We start from the raw sequence: 22,345 nt of genomic DNA, 5'->3' as shown, positions 1-22,345 counted from the left end.
GGCTGTTCTCTGCCATTCATTATCAGTCACCTATTTGTCCGTTTGTGCATGTCAACTTTATTTTATTTCTGAGCAATGTGGATGACAAATATAAATTTTAGAAGCTATTTTTGTCTAAAGACTGTTGAGTCTTATTTTGGCAGCCAATTCAATTACCATTGCATCACCTAAATCTGGCCAAAGATTGGTTTTAGGTTTTATTAAGGTGTGTCTGTTGCAGTTTTGTCTTTATCCTTTGGGCACAGCTGTTGTTACTGTAGAATGGTCCTTACTCCTGTGATGTGGGCTGTCTGGTGTCTTAATGCCCAGGGTGCTCAGGAAGGTCTATTCATTCCAGCTGGGTCGAAATTGCATCATGTTTCATCATTGTGTGTTCTCCAGCATCTCTGCACACTTCACAGACTCCCAACAACTGCTTTCAGTCAGGCCTCCTGGAGTCTCTAGTTCATTAGATGCAGCCCAGCAGTTAGTTGGCCATGCACATAGTTAGTTTTCTATGCACATTTCCAAAGGCCCTTCTCTGTAGCTCCCCCTTCTCTGTCACCATGCTCCTTAAATCCAAATCACAGCTCCTGAACTTGGATCTCTCTCCAGTGAGATTCTGTTCCCTTTTGGGCTCCAACTCCCTCACTGGTTCAGAAGGTGTTACCAAGTTGAAAGCCTATAAAAATATGGGGTTCAACATATGTGTTTTCTTTCTACCAAGGATGGCAGTATAAAGCGGTTGCCAGGGGCTGGTTGGAGAGGGGTGGGGAAAATAGGGAGAGGTTGGTAAAAACGTACAAACTTTCAGTTGTAAGATGAATAAGGTCTGAGGATCTACTGTATAACATGGTGACTATAACTGATAACAGTGTATTGTATAATTGCAACTTGCTAAAAGAGTAAAACTGAAATGTTCTCCCCCCCACAAGTTAAACATGTGAAGTGACAGATGTGTTAATTAAGTTGATGGGGGGTCCTTTTACAATGCATATGCAAATCAAGTCATTGTATAAATTTTAAATATTTTACAACTTTATTTGTCAGTTACACCTCAGAAAGCTGGGGGTGGGAGGGAGGATCACAGCCCTGAATTAATTGTTCAGGGCCTTCAATCAGTGCTTTTCTTATTATATTTTGTCCAGGTGTTACAGTGGATATCAGCTACTCCATTGTGGCTAGCAGCAGAAATCCCTCATTATAGTTTCCAACATCTTATGAAAAATTTCTAACATACATCTAAGTTGAAAGATGTACGGTAGACTCATATATGTAGCAGCTAAATTCTACTTTTAACATTTTATCACTTAATTTTATCACAATTTTATCTGTTCCTAACAACAGAAATATACCCACACTTGGTGATCATGTCATTTTCAACAAAGACACCAAAGTAATCTAATGGGAAAAGGAAAGTCTAGAGTAAAAAATATTGAAATAAATGGAATATTCATGTGGATCTTGATTAGAACTCACACTGTACTAAAAATTAATTAATTTGACATGTATATATTTAAACATAAAAGCTAAAACATAGGAAACCGTCTTCATAACTTCAGCATAGACAGTTTTTTTAGGTTACAGAAAACAATAGGTATAGAGAAAAAAATCCATCAGTTAACCCCCCATCAAAAGTATAATCTGCACATTCAAAAGGCATAAATAGGCAAACTACAGACTTGGGGAAAATATTTATTAAATATGTATTTGACAAAGATCCAGTATCCTGGATATATAAGGAACTTCTATAGATTGACAAAAAAATTCAATAAAAAATGGGCAGAAACATAAAACAGACCTTTCACAAATGAAGATATATGAATGACCAATGAGCATATAAAAAAGTGGTAATATCAAGAAAATAAATATTGAAAGCACAAGCTCATTAGAATAGACTGACAATTAAAAAGAGTGACAATACCAAATAGTGGGGATGTGGTGCAAGAACTCTCAAACATACACTATTGTAGAATGTAAAAATGCAATTTCTTTTATACTAAGCATACACCCACCCATACAGCAGCAATGCTGCTCTTAAGTATTTCTCTATGATAATGTCCACAAAATAGTTGTCCACAAATAATCATGTAAATTTAATTATTAATGACTTCTAAACTCAAACAGGCTGGATGTCCACATACACTTTTACTCAAGTTGTTTTTCTTATTTTGACTATTAAAATAATTATAGTAGTTGCATCTGGTTTCTTATAAATAGGAATCAGTTATATTTACCCAATAAATAAAATGTTTAAAAGAGATACTGAACTCACATGGGCTTTATGTATACCCTAGGAGAGCGTAGCAGAGTGGAACACAGTCTGGGCCTGAGGAGATTTGGTGGAGGAAAAATGTAGGACTAAGCTCAGGCCATGACGGGGGACAAGGGCAGTTCTTTCTGAGGCTGCTGTGGTAACACTGTCCCACCATCCCACCCACCCCATTCTGAGGCCTGTGCCTTGCCGAACATGAATGAAGCCCACTTTGACCCCAGGCCATTTTGCCATTTGCCACCCACTGTGTGTGGAGCTGTGGAGTGGCCACTCTGGTGCTGGTAGAAAAGCAAGGGCCAGGAGATTGATACTTGTCCTTAGAGAGGTAACCTAGTTGAGCACAGGGTCTGATTAAAAATGCAGTTCCAGGGAGCTTAGCATCTTGTATCCAGTTCATTCTGAATGTGTAAATGGAGAGTCTCAAGTGAACATAACTTATGTACAATGGGGAGTCACTTTGTTCCTTTTGTTCCAACTCATGAAGTCCTAATGCCTTTATAAGATAACCCTAATCACCACCTTGAACTTAGAAACATTTCTGCTTGTAAGGTTTTATATAATTAGAGAAAAAAAGAGAAATTGCAAAATTATGAGAATGTGGTTATAGCATTGGTTAAGGGGGAGTGGAATTGATGAGAGGACATAAGTTATATATGGAGTCATAAAATCTTTATAACTCTGAGGTTGGATCTAGGACATTATCCAGTTTCCATGAAGCAGGGAAGATCATGTGGCCAGCTACACCTTCTGAGGTCCTGCTGGTGAATGCCTCCCATGTGCTTATTTATCACCATGCTGTATTAGTACAGAGAAACTACTGGGGTTGTCTTGGGAATGACTTGCTGTTTCTAGTCTTGTGACTTCAACAGGAAGAACATGCTAGCCAATGCTGACCTTATTGTACAAGTCAATCCTACCTAGAGGTGTCCTAGGTGGTGGCTCAAGAAGGAAATCTGAGAGGTTTAAATAAATTTTCTCTTTGCTCCAGTATATCTCACATCAAAAATTCCTGTGTCTGAAATCCTGCCATTTGATCAGATTCCTTTGACTCATGAAGATGTTTTTCTTCTCCAAAAGGCTCTGTAACCAGAAAAGACACCAGTGTTCATGCTGCCTGTCACTACCAAACCCTTATAACTTTTAACCTTGTATCTTATAAGTTATAAGCTATAACATAACTTTTTACCTTAAGCTAAAAAATTCCAAGTCTTGAGTTCTCTATCAGCTCCTGTTAATATGAAAGTGGTGATCTCACTGCCACTGTTCACTTTAGAGAAGGAGCTTCAGTACAATGGTAATTTCAGGAATGTTCCGGGGGATTTTTCAGTTGCAAGCTCTTATAGAATTGAAGAACATGGGCTACAGACATGTCATTTTCTTATTGCTTTTACCATAACTACCCTGGCTTCATTGGTCACTCATCCCCACCAGACAGAGAACTCCCAGAGAATAAGAGAGGAATTATAGGAGCACAAGTCTGTGGCTCATTTCAGCTTTCACCTGATTACACTCTAACTTCCTTCCCTTCCATCTTGTAAAGCCATAGCCCACAGAAAAGTCACTGTGAGAGAGGCAAGAGCTTTTCATTGCCTCAGAAAACAAGAGTCAGAATCTGCCTAGGAATTTCTCAATTAAGGAAAAGCAATGATCGTGTCACACCAATACTCTTCTCACATTTCTAGATATATCTGGTTTTCTCTAAGAGACCTACTGCCTGGTTGTGGAACATCAGGATATTCCACAGCAATATCACCACCTTAAGTAACAGTGTGGTGTTCTCCTGTGAAGAGAAACTCCCGATGCAGAAGGGATGGCAGGAGGTGAAAGTTTTCTCTCAAACATTAGAATCTTGCCTTAACCTCAATTATTTTGCCATTCTCAAAAGCTCATTTAGAGATTTTACATGGAAAGAATAAGGCTCCTTTTCCAATTTCTATGGGATGCAGAGGTTCTCAAACTCGGAGAAGAAAATGTCAAAATAGCAATTATTAAAAAGAACGTCATTGCCCATTGCCAACAGATGTGGGGGCAGGAGGCACATTCATATACAATCAGTGAGAGTCCAAAGCTTTTGGAAGGCATATAGCATGTGTATATTAAGAGTGTTATAAGTATGTGTGCTTTGCCTCAGATATTTCATTTTGATTATCCCATGGAAACAATTAAGGACATTTGCAAAGGCTTTACTGTAGAGTTATCAAAATTGTATCTACAATAGTGGAAAATTAGAAGCAATCTTAGCTACTCTAATCCTAGATTTTGAAGACATGAGAGGCAGGAAAGGAGACTCTCTCAGGTTGAGTTTCTCAGGAAGCCAACTCTGAGATGGACATTAGCCTGGAGGCCTTTGGGATCACACTGTGGAGAGAGAAGTTGGGCTGCTATGCAGTCTCAGTAAAGGCATCAGCTGACCCCACAAAGAGCTGCAGAGCTGAGATTGTCCTTCCAAATTGCCACAGTGTGGAATGGAAGGGCCAGATCTTTGCTTTGATGTTAACCAGTCATTGGATGTGGGCTGTCCCAGAAATGGATGTGCTTTTGGGTAAGGTGACTCTCTTAAGCTGAGGAAAGCCTGCCAGCAACACTTCTAGCAAGTGGAGAATACATGCTTCAATTCTGAAAGGGGGGGCTGGGTGGCATAGGCAGCATCCATTATAGTCCATAACTTTTACCACCTACATTCACTTCTTATCAGCTTTGCAAGAAGCAACTCCAGGATTCTCATGGGCCTCTTTCCTGGAAGAAATTTATAAGAGGGATGACTCCTCTATTATGCAACTGGCTTTAGGCTTACAAATTAAATTCATTTCACTCCTGTAATACTCATTCTAGGTGTTCCTCAACCTAAGTTAGCACCTCTGCTGGTCTTGGTAGCTTTCTAGGTAGTGTGACTCAGACACTTATCTTTGAGGCCTTGATCAATATGGGCTACTCAGGCTATGACCGCTGCACTTATCTATTACCACCCAAATGAAGTAAGATAGTACCAAGAGGTACTCTAGTATTATAGTGAATTACCTAGGTGTCCCACATCTCCCTCTCATCTCCTATAGTGTAACAAGAGCCCTGCCTTCTCAAGTACACCAGGATCAAGTATCCCTGTCATGATGGTGACTCTTCTTCTTGCTGGCTGGTTCCTTGGCAGCAACTGTAGTGCATGGCTTAAAAGGCATACTGATGTGTTTCCTGAATTAACTGTTTTACCTTGGGAATCAAGCCCTTTAAAGTAGAGCACCCAGGTTTATCAGATAGAGAAGTACATATTCCTCAACTGAGTCACTGGGAATGATGGTAAGCAAAGTCTCTGCTGCTTTCATGTCTTGGTCCACCAGGAACATAACCACATAAAGGCTGTTGACTTAAAAGGAATGAAGTGCTAATACACACATGAAATGATCTCAAAATTTATGCTGAGTGAAAGAAGGTAGACACAAAGCAGTATATTCTATGTAATTCCATCTACATGAAAGTATAGAAAAGATCATTCTAATGCATAGTAATAGAAAGGAGATAAATGGGTTTCTTGGAGATAGAAGTGTGGAGAATTGTCTGGGAAAAGTATAGGAACTTTTCTGGGTGATGAAAATGTTCTATATCTTGATTTTGGTGGCAGTTATATAGGTGTGTAAATTTGCTAAAACATTAAAATATAAAGTTAAATTTGATGCAGTTTATGAGCCCTGGCTGGTGTAGCTCAGTGGATTGAGCGCGGGCTGCGAACCAAAGTGTAGCAGGTTCGATTCCCAGTCAGGGCACATGCCTGGGTTGCAGGCCATGGCCCCCAGCAACCACACATTGATGTTTCTCTCTCTCTCTCCCTCCCTTCCCTCTCTAAAAATAAATAAATAAAATCTTTAAAAAATTTGATGCAGTTTACTATATGTGAATTATGTCTCAATAAAGGTGACAAAAACCTCCACTGGATAAAGCTAAATAGGTATTTATAGACAAATTTAGAATGTTAAATACAAATAATAGTAAAAAAAGAAAGGTTGAAAGTCCGTTATCTAAGATTTCATTTCAAGAAGCTAGAATAAAGAACAATGAATCAAATCCAAATAAATACAAGAAAATAAAGGAGCATGAGTCAATGAAAAATACTTGAGCTGTATAATACTTGAGGTTGTTTTTTGAAAAGATTGCCTATTCAAGAAAACAAAAGAGTATGCAAATACCAATAGTAAGACTGAAAAGGGAATATCACATTAGATCCTACAGACATTAAAAATTTAATGAGCTGATATTAGAATTTAAGCCAATAATTAGATATTTCAATAAAATGATATGGACAAATGTTTAAAAAACTTACCAAAACTGACATGAGATAGGAAATCTCAATAATCCTATATGTCTACCAAAGTAATTGAATCTATAATTTAAAACTTTCCTAGAAAGAAGGGGAAGGACCATCAAGGAACATGTATAAAGGACCCATGGACAAAGACGACAGTGTTGGGGGAGAACTGAATGTGGGAGGTGGGGGTGGGTAGGGTAGAAGACAGGAATGTGAGGGAAATGGGGGCAACTGTAACTGAACAACAATAAAAAAAACCCAAACCTTTCCTAAAGAGAAAACTCCTAGTTCAAATGGCTTCATTGGTGATTTTTACAGAAAACATTTATGGGGAAAAATAATACTAATACCAATTACACCAATCTTATACAAACCCTTCCAGAACACTGAAAAGGAAGTAATTCTCAATTCATTTTATGAGTCCCACATTATCCTAATGCTAAAGCTTAACAAAGCTATTATAAGAAAGGAAATATACAAAACAATATGGACATAAGCATAAAAGAAAAGTTTGAAAATTTAGTTCAATATATTTAAAAGGTACTATAATGACTAAATGGAATCTATTCCATAAATGCAAGATTGCTTTAACATTTAAAAAAAATCAATCCAGACAGATGAATTTTGGAGACATTATGGTAAGTGAAATAATCCAGTCCCAAAGAATAAATACTTATATGAGGTCCCTAAAGTAGTCAAAGTCACAGAGATATGAAGTAGAATGATAGCTTCCTGGGAATAAGGAGAGGGGGAAGGAGAGTCTCTGTTTAATGGGTATTCAGTTTGGACTTAGAAAGATGAAAAGAATTTTGAATATGGATGCTGGTGATGGTTGTATAACAACTGTACACTTAAAATGTTAAGATGGTAAATTTTTATGTTATGTGCAATTTTTAAAATAAAAAAAATTGATCCACATAAGAAAATCAACCACATTAAGAGAATAAGAAAAATCATATGATTATCTCAATAGTTGCAAAAATATGTATTCGATGAAATTCAACACTTGTCCATGACAGCAGACTATGCTTTGAGGCAGATTTCATTGATTTGATGGAGATTATCTATAAAAAAAACCCCTTGTACCTTATGTCATACCTAATGGTAGAATGTTTAGGGTTTTTCTTTAGATTCTGGGAAAAAGGCAAAGGATGTCCATAATCACTACTTATGCAGCTCCTAGCCAGCACAATAATGTAAAAAAAAAAAAAAAAAAAATACAAAGATTGGAAGCAATGAAGTAAAAACAGATTTTACTTTACACACATGACATTTTGTACATAAAAAGTTCAAAAGAATGAAATTATTATAGTTACTAAGTGAATTTAACAAGGTCATTGGATATATGTTCAATTTAAATCTACTATATGCAATATCTTGCAACATAATACATATAAATTTAATATGCTATTATAGTGTTGGGAGGTGCTGGGAGGGGAGGCAGTCAGCTTGCAGCGGGGCCCCGACCGGAGGGCGCTTGTGTGCCCAGGCGGACACGGCCCAGCTGGTGGCTCCGGCGGTGGCCAGACTTGCTGGGGCAGGGGGCAGGGGGCGGGGGAAGAGGGCGGATCTCAGATAGAAGTACTGCGTGTACTGCCTAGCTGTGGGCCGAGGTGAGCTCAGGGCGCTTCTGCAGCACCGACTGCCGGGACATCGAGCTATGCCCCGAGTGCTTCTCGACTGGCACCGAGATCAGCCACCACCGCTGCTACCAGCTGGTGAATGGCGGGCTTTCCATGCTGTGGGGGCCCTAAGCCGAGGGCACCTGGACCAGCCGCGAGGAGTGGCTGCTGTTGGATGCTGCAGAGCAGTTAGGCTTTGGAAACTAGGTCCCAGTATTGCCTTTGTTCCTTTGCCTTCAGCTCCATCCTCAGCACCCGGGCGCCTGGTGGGAGAGGGCCTGCAGGGTCCAGCGTGCCCCGCCAGAGCCCTAGATGAAGGGTCTGGTAACTGCATCACGAATACGTTCCTCCCCTCTGTTCCCGTTTTGTCATAGCCCTGCCTGCATAGACTGGCTGGTTTCAGGGGTTCCTGTTTGGCTTTTTGGGGCGCTCTTGCAGAGGAAGACATGGCTGCTCCTGTGGAGCTTCCCTGGACTCCCCAGGAAGTGATGGAGCATTATGTAAGCATGTACATCCTCGACAACCTGCGAAAGGCCTGCATCCCGCGCATCATCCCCAAGCGGGTGACAGACCACACCCGCCCCAGTGGAAGGCCCCTCTCTCCCGGCCTCACCATTCCCTAGCTTTTCCTAGACATCTCGTGGCTGAGCAAGCAGCAGCAGCTGGGCTACTTGCCGCTGCGGGAGGACTACGAGGTTGAGTACAACTAGGACACCGAGACAATCAGTGGGCTCTTGGTCACTAAGACAACAATGAGGTGGAGGTTGAGCTCAAATGTGCCCACGTGAACATGTACATGCAGAAGCTCAGGGAGAAGCAACGGTGCAAGAACACTGCCTGCGACTACAATCTGGTACCAGCCTTCCTGGGGAAGGACAGGGAGATGGCAGCCAAGTGCAAGATCACAGAGGAGCAAGAGCTGCGGCTGAAGCTGAGGCTGTGGCTGCTCTACCAGTTCATGTCCTGCAAGGAGTTTGATGACCTGTTTGAGAACTTGCCCAAGGAGAAGATACTGTGTGCCAAGATCTGGGAGCTGCAGCGCTACAGATGGAACCGGATCACCAAGATGGAGGAGTCGGCCAAGTACGCACAAGATGGCCTGGCACTAGCGAGAGAAGCGGAAGGAGGACTGGGGCTCAGGACGCCAAGGATGGTGAGTTCGACGCCATCGAGCACCTGGTAGGCTTTGAGTTGCTGTCCCACTACGAGAAGGCACTGTGCAGCTCCCTCAGCCTGAGCCCCCTGCACTACCCCAAGACCATCATCATCAAAGACCACCTCCAGAAGCAAAGATTCCCTTCAGGAGTCGCCTGCCAAGTTACTTGGACAAGGTCCTAAAGAAAAGGATTTTGAATTTCTTCATGGAGGGAGGCTGGGTATCCAGGGATGCTTCCTGAGGCCAGTGCCCGGAAAGCTGCAGCCACTGACACGCTCGTGAGCCAAAATGACTATGAGGCAAGGGCAGGAACAGCTCCTTTGCTCCCCTTATTTTTTTCAGCAGTTTCATTCTTTTAGGATACAAATTCTTTTCATGATCCTCTGAAAGGAGCAATAGTAATCTTAGATCATGGGGGAAACAAGCACATGTATATTGTACCTTAGTCCTAAAAGTAATGCATGAAAAGGACCATCTTGCCTTTCTGTGTTGGGTTTGGAGATCTGACCGTTGCCTTCTGTGAGCCCTTCCCTTTGGTACACCATGTGTGCTGGCTCCCTGGCTGTTGGCCTCACCCAGTGACTCAGGCCCTGGCCTGGCCCTGGCCCATGGCACATTAGATGGGGGACAGCAGGGCAGGCAGGGAGGCCAGAGGAGGTTGGGATGAGGTGTCCTTGGAATTTCAGGAAGAGGTCGGTGGTGTACACATTGATCAAATGAACTTCCCCTTACCTGTTGGCAACGGCTGAGTTTTGAGCCTGCAGTTCCCAAACCCTGAAGGCACCCCTGGCCTGGCCCCTGCTGGCTCAGTTTGGGAATGGACAGGGCTATTGGCAGTGCTCCCTAGTTCAGAGAGGAAGCTGTGGGGAAGCCTGGCAGCAGGAGGACAGACACCACTGCCAAGGCTCTGAGCCCTTTTTGGGGGCAGCTGCAGGCTGCTCTTGTACTCGCAGGACCTTCTTTCAGAAAATTCATGGCTGAGAGTACTCAGTTACAGTGTAGCATCCTTCAGGACTTCTGTCACAGTTGCAAGTGCCCTCTTCACTGAAACCCTGACCAAGCTAGCCTGGCAAAGCATCTGAACTTTGGATGGCCCTAGGTGCTCTGCAGACCAGCCAGGCAAGATGGGGCAGCCCATGTGGCCAGTCTGGGCCTAATGTGCTGCTTCTCTGGGTCACTGTGTTGAACCAGACTCAGAGGTGGCTCTGCCTGGCCTTATTTCGTTTTTCAGGTGCCCTTTTTCAGGTTACCTTCCTTTGGAACTTGGGTTAGCCACTTGTCTTCTGGGCTTCTCAGGGCTCTCATGTTCAAGACCCTGCTTTAGAGTTGGTGGAGTGACCACAGACCCAGCAGGGCCAGTGCTCCCTCCTGGAACTTGGCCTGCCTCTCCACCAGCAGTTACTTGAAAACTGTTTACCACCCAGAATGTTTGAGCTTGAAGTTACTTTAAAGTGAAGTCATTTGAAAGAAAAGACATTCTCATAATTTCCAAGGACAACTTAATTATGGTGCCTTTTCCTTTCTTTTTACATCTTTCTGTCCCCTAGGGTCAAGTTTTCAGCATTAAATCATTTCAAATGTAAAAAAAAAATGCTACTATATACACTTTACTATAATAGTGTATCATTTATATGTTTAATAGACAGGGATGGGTAGTACAGTTCAGAAGTTGGGAGTATACACAAAACACAGTTTATTCTTATATTATTATTTGTTAATTATGGTGTTATTTTCCAAATGACTGTAAATCTACTTTTCCCACCCCTCTATATGATTAAAAATAAAAAAGAAATTAAAATAATATTTATAATACCTAAATATCAAATACACATGACTAATTCAACAAAAATGTTCAAAACTTCTACATTGGAAAAATACAAAAATTACTGAAATGATAAAATGTATATAATTGAAAAGGTATAGTATGCTCATAGTCTGTATGCCTTAATATTGTTAAGGTGCCCTTTCCTCCAAAATTAACCTATATATTTAACAATATCCATGAATATCCCAACTTTCTCATGTGGAGTAATTTTTAAAAATCATTAAAAAATGAGTATGAAAATGCCAAGGACCTAAAATTGCAGTGAAAATTTTAAACAAGAACAAAATTAGAAGATATATTCCACTATATACCAAGACTTACTCTAAATCTGTTTTCACTAAGAACCTTTGGTATTTAATAATGCAACAGAATAGATGATCTAGAAATAGATCCTCACATAATATGATCATCTGATTTATCCTAAGTATACCACTTTAACCCAAGGAGGAGGGGAGATGGTCTTTTAATTAAATGTTAAATAAATTATATATTTTAATGGAAAATATTATTTTTTGACCTCTATCCTATCCCATAAAAATTAATTTCAGATTTTAGATATAAAAGTAAAAACAGCAGATATGCATAATAAAATACAGGAAAATACCTTTATGACATTGGATTAGAAAAAGATTTCTTAAACTCAGCATGAAAGCACTAATCATAAAAAAAAGTTTGATGAATTACTCCATCAAAATTAAAGACATCTTTTCATCAAAGGACATCATTTAGAGAGAGAAAAGGCAAGTGGTAGATGAACAGATATTTGTAATGTTACAAATATCTAAGACCTTATATACAGAATTTTAAAGAAAACTATAAATGAACAAAAAGAGCTCCCAATGAAAATATGAGCAAAACTCTTGAACATACACTTCTCAAAAGAAGATATTAAAAAAACAATAAACACCTAAAAGGGGACTCAACATTATTAGCCAGCAAGGAAATGGAAATTATACCTATAATGAGATACCATTACCCACTAGAACCAGGCTTTGGAGTCTTACCACCCCACTGAAACTGCTCTAGTAAAGATGCCCTGTGTCATCTCCATTCTCTAACCCAATGGACACTTTTCAGTTCTTATGCCATTTGAATCTGCTAACTATGCTCCTCTTCTTGAAATGCTTGGCTCTAAAGCAGGGATAGGAGGCAGGGTTTGGGTGTATATGTTAGGAGGTAGAAATCGGCAGCCAATAATAGAGTCAGCATCATCATCATGTCAACTGTTTGACAGCAGAGTGTTTTAAAAATATTTATTTTTCAATTATAGTTGACATTCAATATTATACTAGTTTCAGGTGCCATGCACAGTGGTTAGATATTTACTTAACTTATGAGGTGATCCTGCCAATAATTCTAGTTACCTGACACCAAACAGTTATTACCATATTATTGACCATATTTCCCATACTGTGCTGTACATGCCTGTGATTATTCTGTAATGATAGCAGGGTTTTTTGAGTGGTATTTCAAGGTCTAATCCTCAAACTTTCTGATCAGAAACTGGTACATTATATCCAAAGAAGGTAAGTCTTGGTAATAGTTAATAAATCTCACTATTAAAATTCAATCAGAAATGGTCATTTTAACCACAATGTCAAATATTCATTTATAATGGGAGATAGCACATATCACTTATTCAATATTCCCTCCACAATATTAAATAGACACTTATGTATAGTATACATCATTAAGAGAAACATTTGATTTTCTTTCCTTCAGTCTCCACTCAAGCATAGCTCATCATGTCTTGTCTTGTTCTTTTTGGGTATCAGGTTCATGGTCTGTTAGAGCCTTCTGGTATCAGATCCTTGGCTTCTGGATTCCCACTTTGACTTCAGGTCTCTCGTAGTATTCCCAGCCTTCATTTGTGGACTTGGGAGTCCTTGGCTATTCCCACTCTCTGTACTCCAATGTTCTGTGAGGCTATACCCAGAACTTTTTACCACTGTGGCCTTTACTTGGCACAATGTTGAAAGTGGAACTTCTGAGGCTTGGAGTCTTCTTTTCTACAACCTGAATATGTCTAGATATTCTTGGATGTTTTCCATCTATATACAACTTATATTACCTTCTCTAAATGAAACACATGGGGTGGGGAGGTGAGGTGCTGGGTAACTTTGGAATTTAGGCAGCCATCAAAACCAATTCCTGTGTTCTTAAATCCATGACCATCCTCCCCCACCAATGTATATTTAGCACCCAGGATGATTTCTGGCATAATGTGTCTAAAATATTAGCTTCACAAGAAAAATAGGTTTTTCATGCTCACTGTAAAGAAAAACTTAAAAATATAGCAAAGTGCAGAAAAGTCAAACAAAAAACAGCTGATACTCCACCAACTGTGAAACAACCATCATTAAGTTTTGGAGACCATCCCTTCACTTATGGCTCCCAAAGTTCACAGAAATAGTTTTACAGTTTTATACCATACATGCTGCTCTTAAAATTTCTCTTTTTTCCCATCTTTTCCCTTACTTACCCTCCTACTTCTTTTCTCCTCCAAGTTAACCAATGTTAATTGTCTGGTGTATATTCTTTCATACCTGTTTCCATGTTCATCTAATCACATACACACATAAACATATAAATTTGTGTTTAACAAAAATGAAATAGTATACATACACATATCTGTATTAAAGCAGTGATTTATCAAAAATTGTGGGGAAAATGAGGTCAGCTTGTAGATATAACTCATTTTAAAAATTACTCTCATGCTATTACATGTATCAGGGTACATCACAATTCATCCAACCATTCCCGTTAGTGGCCTTTCATTTTGTCTCCAGTTGGGTTTCTTCTTTGCTTCCAAAACTATACTTAAACAAATATCCTTATTTGTGTGCTCTTATTCACTGATGCTCTTATCTCTGTGGGACAGACTTCTGAGTCAAAGCATTTTTTTATTTCTCAAATATTAAATATTTTAAAATTGGATTGCTGGTGAAAATAGAAATTGGTATAACCTTTTAGTGAGAGTACATGATTTCCTAAACCTCACTAGTAAAAGATCTCTTAATTTGGCTAACTCCATGAAGGGAAAGTGATGATATCATTGGATGTTTTAATTTGCATTTCCCTGAGTACTACTGTTTAGGCTCATAATATTTCATAGGTTAATGGCCATTTGGAGTTGCTCTTCTATCAATAGCACTCAAGTCCAGATGGGTTAAAGACTTCAATGTAAAAAATAAAATGATCAAAATCTTAGAAATAAATTTAGGACACTATGTATAACCTAGGAATTAAGAAGACCCTTTTAACTAAAATAGTAAATTAAGAAAAAAGACAGAAAAAAATGTGGTAAATTTTTTTACTATATAAAAAATTATAAAGACAAATGCTAGATTAAGAAAAACATCTGCAAAACACATGACAAAGGAATTAATATCTAACATATATAAAGAGCAACTCCAAATTTATTTGACAAACAATAGAAAAATAGGCAAATATATATAGGCAATCCATTGAAAATAATCTGTTAAATGAATAAAGTGTGAAATCTGGGTGAAGGCTTTCATTCGTCTATTACTGTACTCTATTGTGAATTTTTTTACAACTTCTAAGATTTAATATGATTAAGTGCTTTTCCACATTGATATGTTTGTAGAGTATCTTTTCTGTGTGTATTTCCTGGCAAATTGATTCTGAAAGTCACACATTCATTAAACACATAGATTATGATTATTCTTGAGTAGACATCTGGATGAATGATCTATTATTTATATTAGCTGAGTTTCTCTCTGATGTATTCTCTGATGTACAGTAAGGCTTGAGCTACTCCTAAAAGTTTTTCCACATTCATTACATTTATAGGGTTTTTCTCCAGTATGCATCCTCAAATGTACAGTAAAATCTGAGTTAGTTCTGAAGGCTTTTCCACATTCTTCACATTTATAGGGCCTCTCCCCAGTATGAATTCTCTGATGTAGAGTTAGCTGTGATAGAGTAATACAACCTTTCCCACATTCTTTGCATGTATAGGGTTTTTCTCCAGTATGTGTTCTCCAATGCACTGTAAGGTATGAACCCCTCCTGAAGGCTTTTCCACATACATCACATTTATAGGGTTTCTCCCCACTATGGATTTTCTGATGTTCTGTGACATGTACCATCTGGCTAAATGCTTTCCCACAGTCGTTACATTTAAATGGTTTCTCTCCAGTATGTGTCCTCTGATGGGTATTAAATCCTGAGTTACTTGTAAAAACCTTCCCACATTCATTACATTTATAGGGTTTTTCTCCAGTATGCCTTCTTTGATGCACAGTAAGCTGTGATGTATTAGTAAAAGCTTTCTCACATTCATTACATTTATATGGTTTTTCTCCAGTATGGGTCCTTTGATGTACAATAAGGTATGACTTCGTCCTGAAGGATTTTCCACAGTCACAGCATTTATAGGGTTTCACTCCAGTATGAATTTTCTGATGCTCCTTGAGATTCACCATTTTGGTGAATGCCTTCTCACAGTCAGTACACTTATATGGTTTCTCTCCAGTATGAATCCTCTGATGTACAGTTAAATGTGATTTTATTCTGAAAGATTCCCCACATTCATTACATAGATAAGGTTTCTCTTCAGTATGAATTCGCTGATGTATTATTAGAGATGAAGAACGCATGAAGGCCTTTCCACATTCACTACACTTATAAGGTTTCTCTCCTGTATGCATTCTATAGTGTACTGTAAGGCATGAATAATTAATGAATGCTTTCCCACACTCATTACATTTATAAGGTTTTTCTCCTGTATGAATTCTCTGATGTTCTGTGAAATTTGCTATACGATTGAATGCTTTCCCACATTCATTACATTCATAGGGTTTTTCTCCAGTATGAGTTCTTATATGTACAATAAGGCTTGAATTACTTCTATAGGCTTTTCCACATTCATTACATCTAAAGGGTTTCTCTCCAGTATGAATTCTCTGATGAACATTAAAAATTGTGGTATTCTTAAAGGATTTCCCACACTCATTGCATTTATATGGTTTCTCTTCAGTATGGGTCTTCTGATGTACACTAAGATATGCCTTATTCCTAAAGGCTTTCCCACAATCATTACATTTGTAGGGTTTCTCTCCATTGTGAGTTTCTTGATGTCGTGCAAGTTTTGATTTATCACTAAAAGCTTTCCCACATTCACTACATTTATAGGGCTTCTCTCCAGTTTGAATTCTCTGGTGCTGATTAAGGCGTGCACACTGGCTAAAAGATTTTCCACAGACATTACATTGATAAGGTTTCTCCTTAGTATGAGTTCGCTGATGTACCATAAGTGATGAAGAAGCAATAAAGGCCTTTCCACATTCATTACACTTATACGGTTTTTCTCCAGTGTGAATTTTTTTATGTTGACTAAGATAAGAAGGCTGGCTAAACATTTTCCCACATTCATTACACTCATAAGGTTTTTCTTTAGTGTGAGTTCTCTGATGTTGAGTGAGTAACGACCTATAACGAAAGGCCTTTTCACATATACTACATTTATAGGGTTTTTCTTTATCATTGAGTTTTTTCCCTAAAGTAAGTTCTGAAGTAGGCCTTATTTCTTTGTGGCCTTCTGTATCCTTGCAATTTTTCTTCCCCAATTTATCTTTATTCAAATCTAAATTTCCTGTGAAATTTCCCTCATGTGTTTGGCATTTGCTGCGGAGCTCTTCTGGACAAAAAATAGACCCAAATCTAACACCTCTCTGACCAGTGGGAATTTTCTTATGTGTAACTATTCTTTGGCTCTGACTCTCCTGACTATTTTGCAGTCTCAATATCCTGTCATTCCATTTCCACAATCCTCTCATTCTGGAGTCCCATAGGCCGTTTTCTGTGAGTTTCTCCATTATTGTCTCCTGTGATAAATCTTCAGAGTTATCTTCTGTTAGTATAGCATTCTTGGTTGCTAGTTTGGTCTCCAACTCTGGGGAGGGGGAAAAGGAAAATCAAATGACTCCATTTCTTAAGTTAGGGAGAACTCACTAAACTGAATAATAAAAGGAAAACTTGGGCTGACAATGAATATGTGGTTTTTAACTGACTGAAAATTGGCCTTTTCCTCTTTTTGAAGAAGTAGATAAAATTAAGTCAGTCTGATTCAGCAAAGAGCCAAAGTAGTAAATTCAAGGAATTTTTCCTGTATTAAAAAAATTCATTCACTTCACTCTTAAAGGACCCATAGACAAAGACAGTGTGGGGCAGGATTGAAAGTGGAAGGTGGGGAGTAGGTAGGGCAGGGGACAGTAATGGGGGGGGGAATGGGGACAACTGTAATCGAACAACAATAAAATTATTTTTAAATAAAAAAATTCATTCACAGCAACACTCAAAAGAATCTAAGTCTCTCAAATATTTCTTTTCTCATTCTTTTTAGAGCCAACTTCTTTAGAGAGCATTCTTTATAAGTTGTGACTAATTCCTTGCTTCTCATTTACTCCACAAACCAGGTATTTGATTCCAACCATACTTTCTATTTGTTCTCATTCTTTATTGACTAACTATTTCTTAATTTTGTGAGAGCTTTCTCAAATTTCCCTGTCATAGTAGCCTATTCAAGTCTTTGTACATACTTTTTAATAAAATTCTTATGGAAAAAGACTGGTTTTCCAGTCTTTTTGAGCTAGCCAGATGAGCTAACTACTCAAAATTAATGTTTATGATGATTGATATTTCACATAGTGAAAACTATTATCAAGAATAGTTTTATAACCTTTTTATGGGTCTTAAGAACATTTCTGATAGTTTGTCAGAATTCCTTTTTTAAAAAAATTATTCTGTGTGGTGGCAGTCGTAACAACCTGTTTGTATACGCAAGTTAATGTGTTACTTTCTAAAATCACTTTTATACTTCTTATTCATTTTAGGATAATCATACCTAAATTTAAACATTTAGGTAAATAATTTTAAATAAACAAACTGCATGTAAATCTTTCGTGGTCACTAGAATGGTTTTATGACTTTAAAACTCAAGGTAAGTAGAACTTTCCATGGGTACACATGGCTGGACAAAGATCTGAATTCAGAGCCAACAAAGAAGAAAGCCCTATAACTCAAGGACTAAAACCCAGCTCATTTAAATGTCTAATTAAAGCAAGATGACTGAGGATTGTTACAGGCCTGTATCCTAGCAGCCTTCCAAGAGTAAACAATCCTCTATGAAAAAATTACATAGTCCAGAACCTCAAAGTATTATTACATGTTTTCATATTCAATGCCTGACAATGAATAATAATAGGCATATAAGAACATAAAAATCATGAGACAAATCAAGAAAAAACAGATAATACAAACCAACATAAAAGGGATCCAAATAATTGAGATCTCAGATATGAACTTTCAAATTAATTAGGATTAGTTTATTCAAGAAAATAAGACAAGATTAATAATTTCAACAAATAACTGAAAAGTATAAAATAAGAACCAAGTGCTAATTCTAGAATTGGAAAATAAACAAATCAAGAACTCAAAGGATAGGCTGAAAGTAGATATGGCACATGTGAGTGTAAGGAAAATTGGTCAGCAGAAAATATCCATATTGAAGCACAGAATAATGAAAAACCTGAAAACATTATTTTAAAAAGCATATGATGTACTACAATGACAGAATGGAGCAGTTACTACAGGGACACTACAGTCCCACAAAGTCTAAAATATCTACTGTCTTGCCTTTTACACAAAATGTTCACTGACTCTTGAATTAGACAGATGGTTGACTTCTCAACAGATTCTATGTTAAGAGAAAACAATGGAATGATACCATTAACAGCTAAAAGAATATAAATGCCAACCTAAAATTTGAAGCTTATCAAAAATTTTATTAAAAATGAAGGTTAAATAGCCCATAGTCAACACATTTATAATCTTATTTCTGTTTTTGACAACAACCACAGGTGTTACGGAGATGTTAATTCTCACTTTATTATTCATAAAGTGAAGTTCAACATGGTTAACTAAAGCTGGCAAATGACAGATACAGGTTTGAGTCCAGGTGTTCAAAGTGAGAACTCTATTCTCTATTCTCTTTACAATAATCCTTTCTACTCCACAATTGAGTATCACCATGATTCCAAATACCTATGCTCACAAGGCCTCTTACTTCATTAGTTCTTGTGGCTAGAATCCAGTTTCTTCCTAGCTTCTAGCCTTCTTTACTTAAGTTCCTAGGTCCTGAAGGTTCTTATTCAGTTTCCCTATCTCTTTTCCTCTTAGAGACAGGCCTTTTGCTCCAAACATAGCCCAATAGTTTGAAGTATACCACTTATTCAGACATCTTGCCTTGTAGGATCTCACTGTTAAGTCAGACACTCAGGGGTAGACTTTTTGTTCTTCCTGGACTTTCTTGAAGCCTGTGCCCTTGGGATCACCCCTTCTTCAACCTATTTCCAAGCTTTGGTCTCATCTCCTTTTCTCTGAAGCATAGTGACAAGAACATAGATTTAGTTACACATATTAATTTTCAAACACCAGTTCTGACAATAACTGGATGTATCTAACTTCTTTGATCTTTAGTTTTTTTGTTGTTAAGCACATACATATTTACTATGCAGGGCTATTTTAACGGTTACACCCAATGAAATTATATAAGTAAATTTCCCAACAGAATGCCAGTAATGAAGTAGATGTCTAATAAATTTTGACTGTTATTGTCATTGTTATAATGTATTTTTCTTCATGTATGGACCTAAGTTACTCAGGGGAAAAATGTGTCTCCTGACCAATGTATTTGGCATGACTCCTTGAGATGTAAGAAATAGAAGCATATGAAAAATATTCTTTGGTAAATTTACTTTAAAATTATATACTAATATCCCTACATAACACAGCATAAACTTTGGGAAGCCTTGCCCTTAGAGAAGTCATTCACTATCTTCCATTTGATCTCTTGAGTAAGGAAGCCATGTCACAGGCATCAATATTCCATTAATTCAGAGTAGCACTAGAAGTTACCATTAACCAAACACCATCGTCAAACTAGTAAGACATGTTTGTTCAAAGTCAAGAAAACTGACTAATAATGAATACCTAAAGCAAATATATTTTGATAAAAATTATTTCAATTTTAGAACATGACAAGGTAAAAACAAAGTTAAAGACTTTAGGCAAAAAGAAAAATGGAAAGAATATGACATCAGCAGATCTCAATAAAACATTAAAGGGTATTTTTTAAGCAGAAGAAAAATAACCCTAGGTAGAAGCCCAGAAATAAAGAAAAAAATGAAGAGAAAGGTAAGGTAAAAATATAGGTAAATCTTAATGAATACTGACTGCACATAACAATAATGTCTTATGAGATTTGACACATATATAGAATTAAAATATACACTTCAATAACATGTAAATGAAATGAGATTAAATGGAATAAGCTGCTCTAAAATCCATGTATTATTTGGAAAGAGGGGAAAAAAATCTGTTGAGTTGGCCAAGATGTTTGTTCTGATTTTCTCATAAGACAGTTCTAGCTTAGCTGTTTTTAACTTTATTTGAAACAATTTTGTTAGACTGTATTGTGACAGCTGTCATATCAGTGTGTACTTAAAAAACATGAATTTTTGTGTAGCCATTTCAATATTGAAGATGAAAGAAAATATGCAACATTTTGGCATATTATGTTTTATTATTCCAAGAAAGGTAAAATGCAACTAAAAAGCAAAAAATATTTGTGCAGTGTATGGAGAAGGCTCTGTGACTGATCAAATGTGTCAAAAGTGTTTTACCAAGTTTTGTGCTGGAGGTTTTTTGGTGGATGATGCTCCACAGTTGGGTAGACCAGGTAAACTTGACAGTGATAAAATCAAGACATTAACTGAGAAACATCAATATTCTACCACTCGGGAGATAGCTGGCATACTCAATATCCAAATTAATGAAGTTATTGGTTAAATAAAAAATGTGTCTTTTATTTTATGGAAAAAAACATATGGACTTTTTGGCCAACTCAATACATTTGACTGCTAAATTAAGAATGTATGGTTTAATTTCAAAGTTAACCACTTAACAAATAATTTAAAATTTATAATTACCAAGTGATTAGAGGGGGAAAGAGAAAAATAAATGATAAATCTAAAGAGCTAAATGGGAAAAAGAATACAAAACAGATAAGACACTTGCAGTTAGATGATAAATTTAAACTTGATGTAATTGTATTATGCACAAATAAACTAAATATTCCCAAATACACAAATGTCAGATTAGTTAAAACAAATGTGCTATTTACAAGAGAAACATAAAATAAAAGTATTACAGTGAGCAGATGAAAAGTGATGTACCACATAAACATTAACTAAAAGAATGATGCTATAGTTATATTAATTATCAGACAAAATAGACACTAAGGCAAAAACCATTAATAGAGATAAAGAAGACACTTCATAATGATAAAAGTTCCAATTTTCCAAATAGATATAAAAGTTCTAACTTTGTATTTATCTAATAATGCAAATTCAAAATACATAAAGAAAAAATTAAAGAACCTAAAGCAAGAAATAAATCTACATTCACACTGGGAGACTTTAAAAAATCTTCCTAAATAACTAATAGAATAAGTTGACAATTAGTAAGTACATAGATTTTAGCAACATAATTAACAAATAACATATCTAAAACTGCACTGGATACCTATCCATTGCACATTTTTCCAAGTGCACACGAAATGTTTACAAAAATTGGCTATGTGGTAAAGCAAGTTTTAAGAAATTTGCAAAGACTGCAATCATACAGACCATTTCCTCTGACCACAGTAGCATTTAAAGTAAGATTACTAGAAAATATCCATATGGTACAAAATTAAGAAAAATACTTCTCAGTAGCCTGAAGGCCAATGACATAACACTGGAAATTACCAAATACTTTGAACTCAGTAATTATGAAGGTACTACATAAAAAAAGTATGATTCAGTCTTGTTTATTTTTATTTTAATCATTGTTCAAGTACAGTTTTCTCCCTTTTACTCCCATTCCAGCCCACCCACCCAACCCTCCCCACTTCCCTCCCATTACCACCCTCCCCCTAGTTTTTGTCCATGTGTCCTTTGAATTTGTCCCTGTAAACCCTTCCCATTCTCCCCTGAAATTCCCTCTTCTCTCCCCTCTGGTGTGATGCAGTCTTGATTGCCTTAAATACATTAGAAAAAAATGGCTGAGAATCAATGATATATGTATCCAATGCACAAGGTTAGAAAAGATCAGCAAATTAAACACT

The 22,345-nt window shown here is 37.4% G+C and overlaps 1 protein-coding gene and 2 pseudogenes across 5 annotated transcripts in view; 1 reads left to right on the top strand and 2 right to left on the bottom strand.

The window, feature by feature from the left end:
• Positions 1-8,202, bottom strand: part of LOC114515380 — a 37,164-nt pseudogene extending 28,962 nt beyond the window's left edge.
• Positions 8,203-8,482: 280 nt separating this feature from the next.
• LOC114515379 lies at positions 8,483-10,798 on the top strand (annotated as a pseudogene).
• Positions 10,799-12,403: 1,605 nt separating this feature from the next.
• ZNF624 (zinc finger protein 624) overlaps positions 12,404-22,345 on the bottom strand; it is a 54,491-nt gene continuing 44,549 nt past the window's right edge. For all 5 annotated transcript variants that reach the window (XM_036032917.1, XM_036032918.1, XM_036032919.1 and 2 more), the window contains one exon: positions 12,404-17,071. In XM_036032917.1, coding sequence (XP_035888810.1) covers positions 14,874-17,071 — 2,198 coding nt within the window. In that variant the 3' untranslated portion in view covers positions 12,404-14,873. The remainder of the gene's footprint in view (positions 17,072-22,345) is intronic.

This window comes from Phyllostomus discolor, chromosome 8 (assembly GCF_004126475.2).
Source record: "Phyllostomus discolor isolate MPI-MPIP mPhyDis1 chromosome 8, mPhyDis1.pri.v3, whole genome shotgun sequence".
In the NCBI taxonomy this organism is placed as follows: Eukaryota; Metazoa; Chordata; class Mammalia; order Chiroptera; family Phyllostomidae; genus Phyllostomus; species Phyllostomus discolor.
This window is presented reverse-complemented; position numbering and strand designations above follow the sequence as displayed.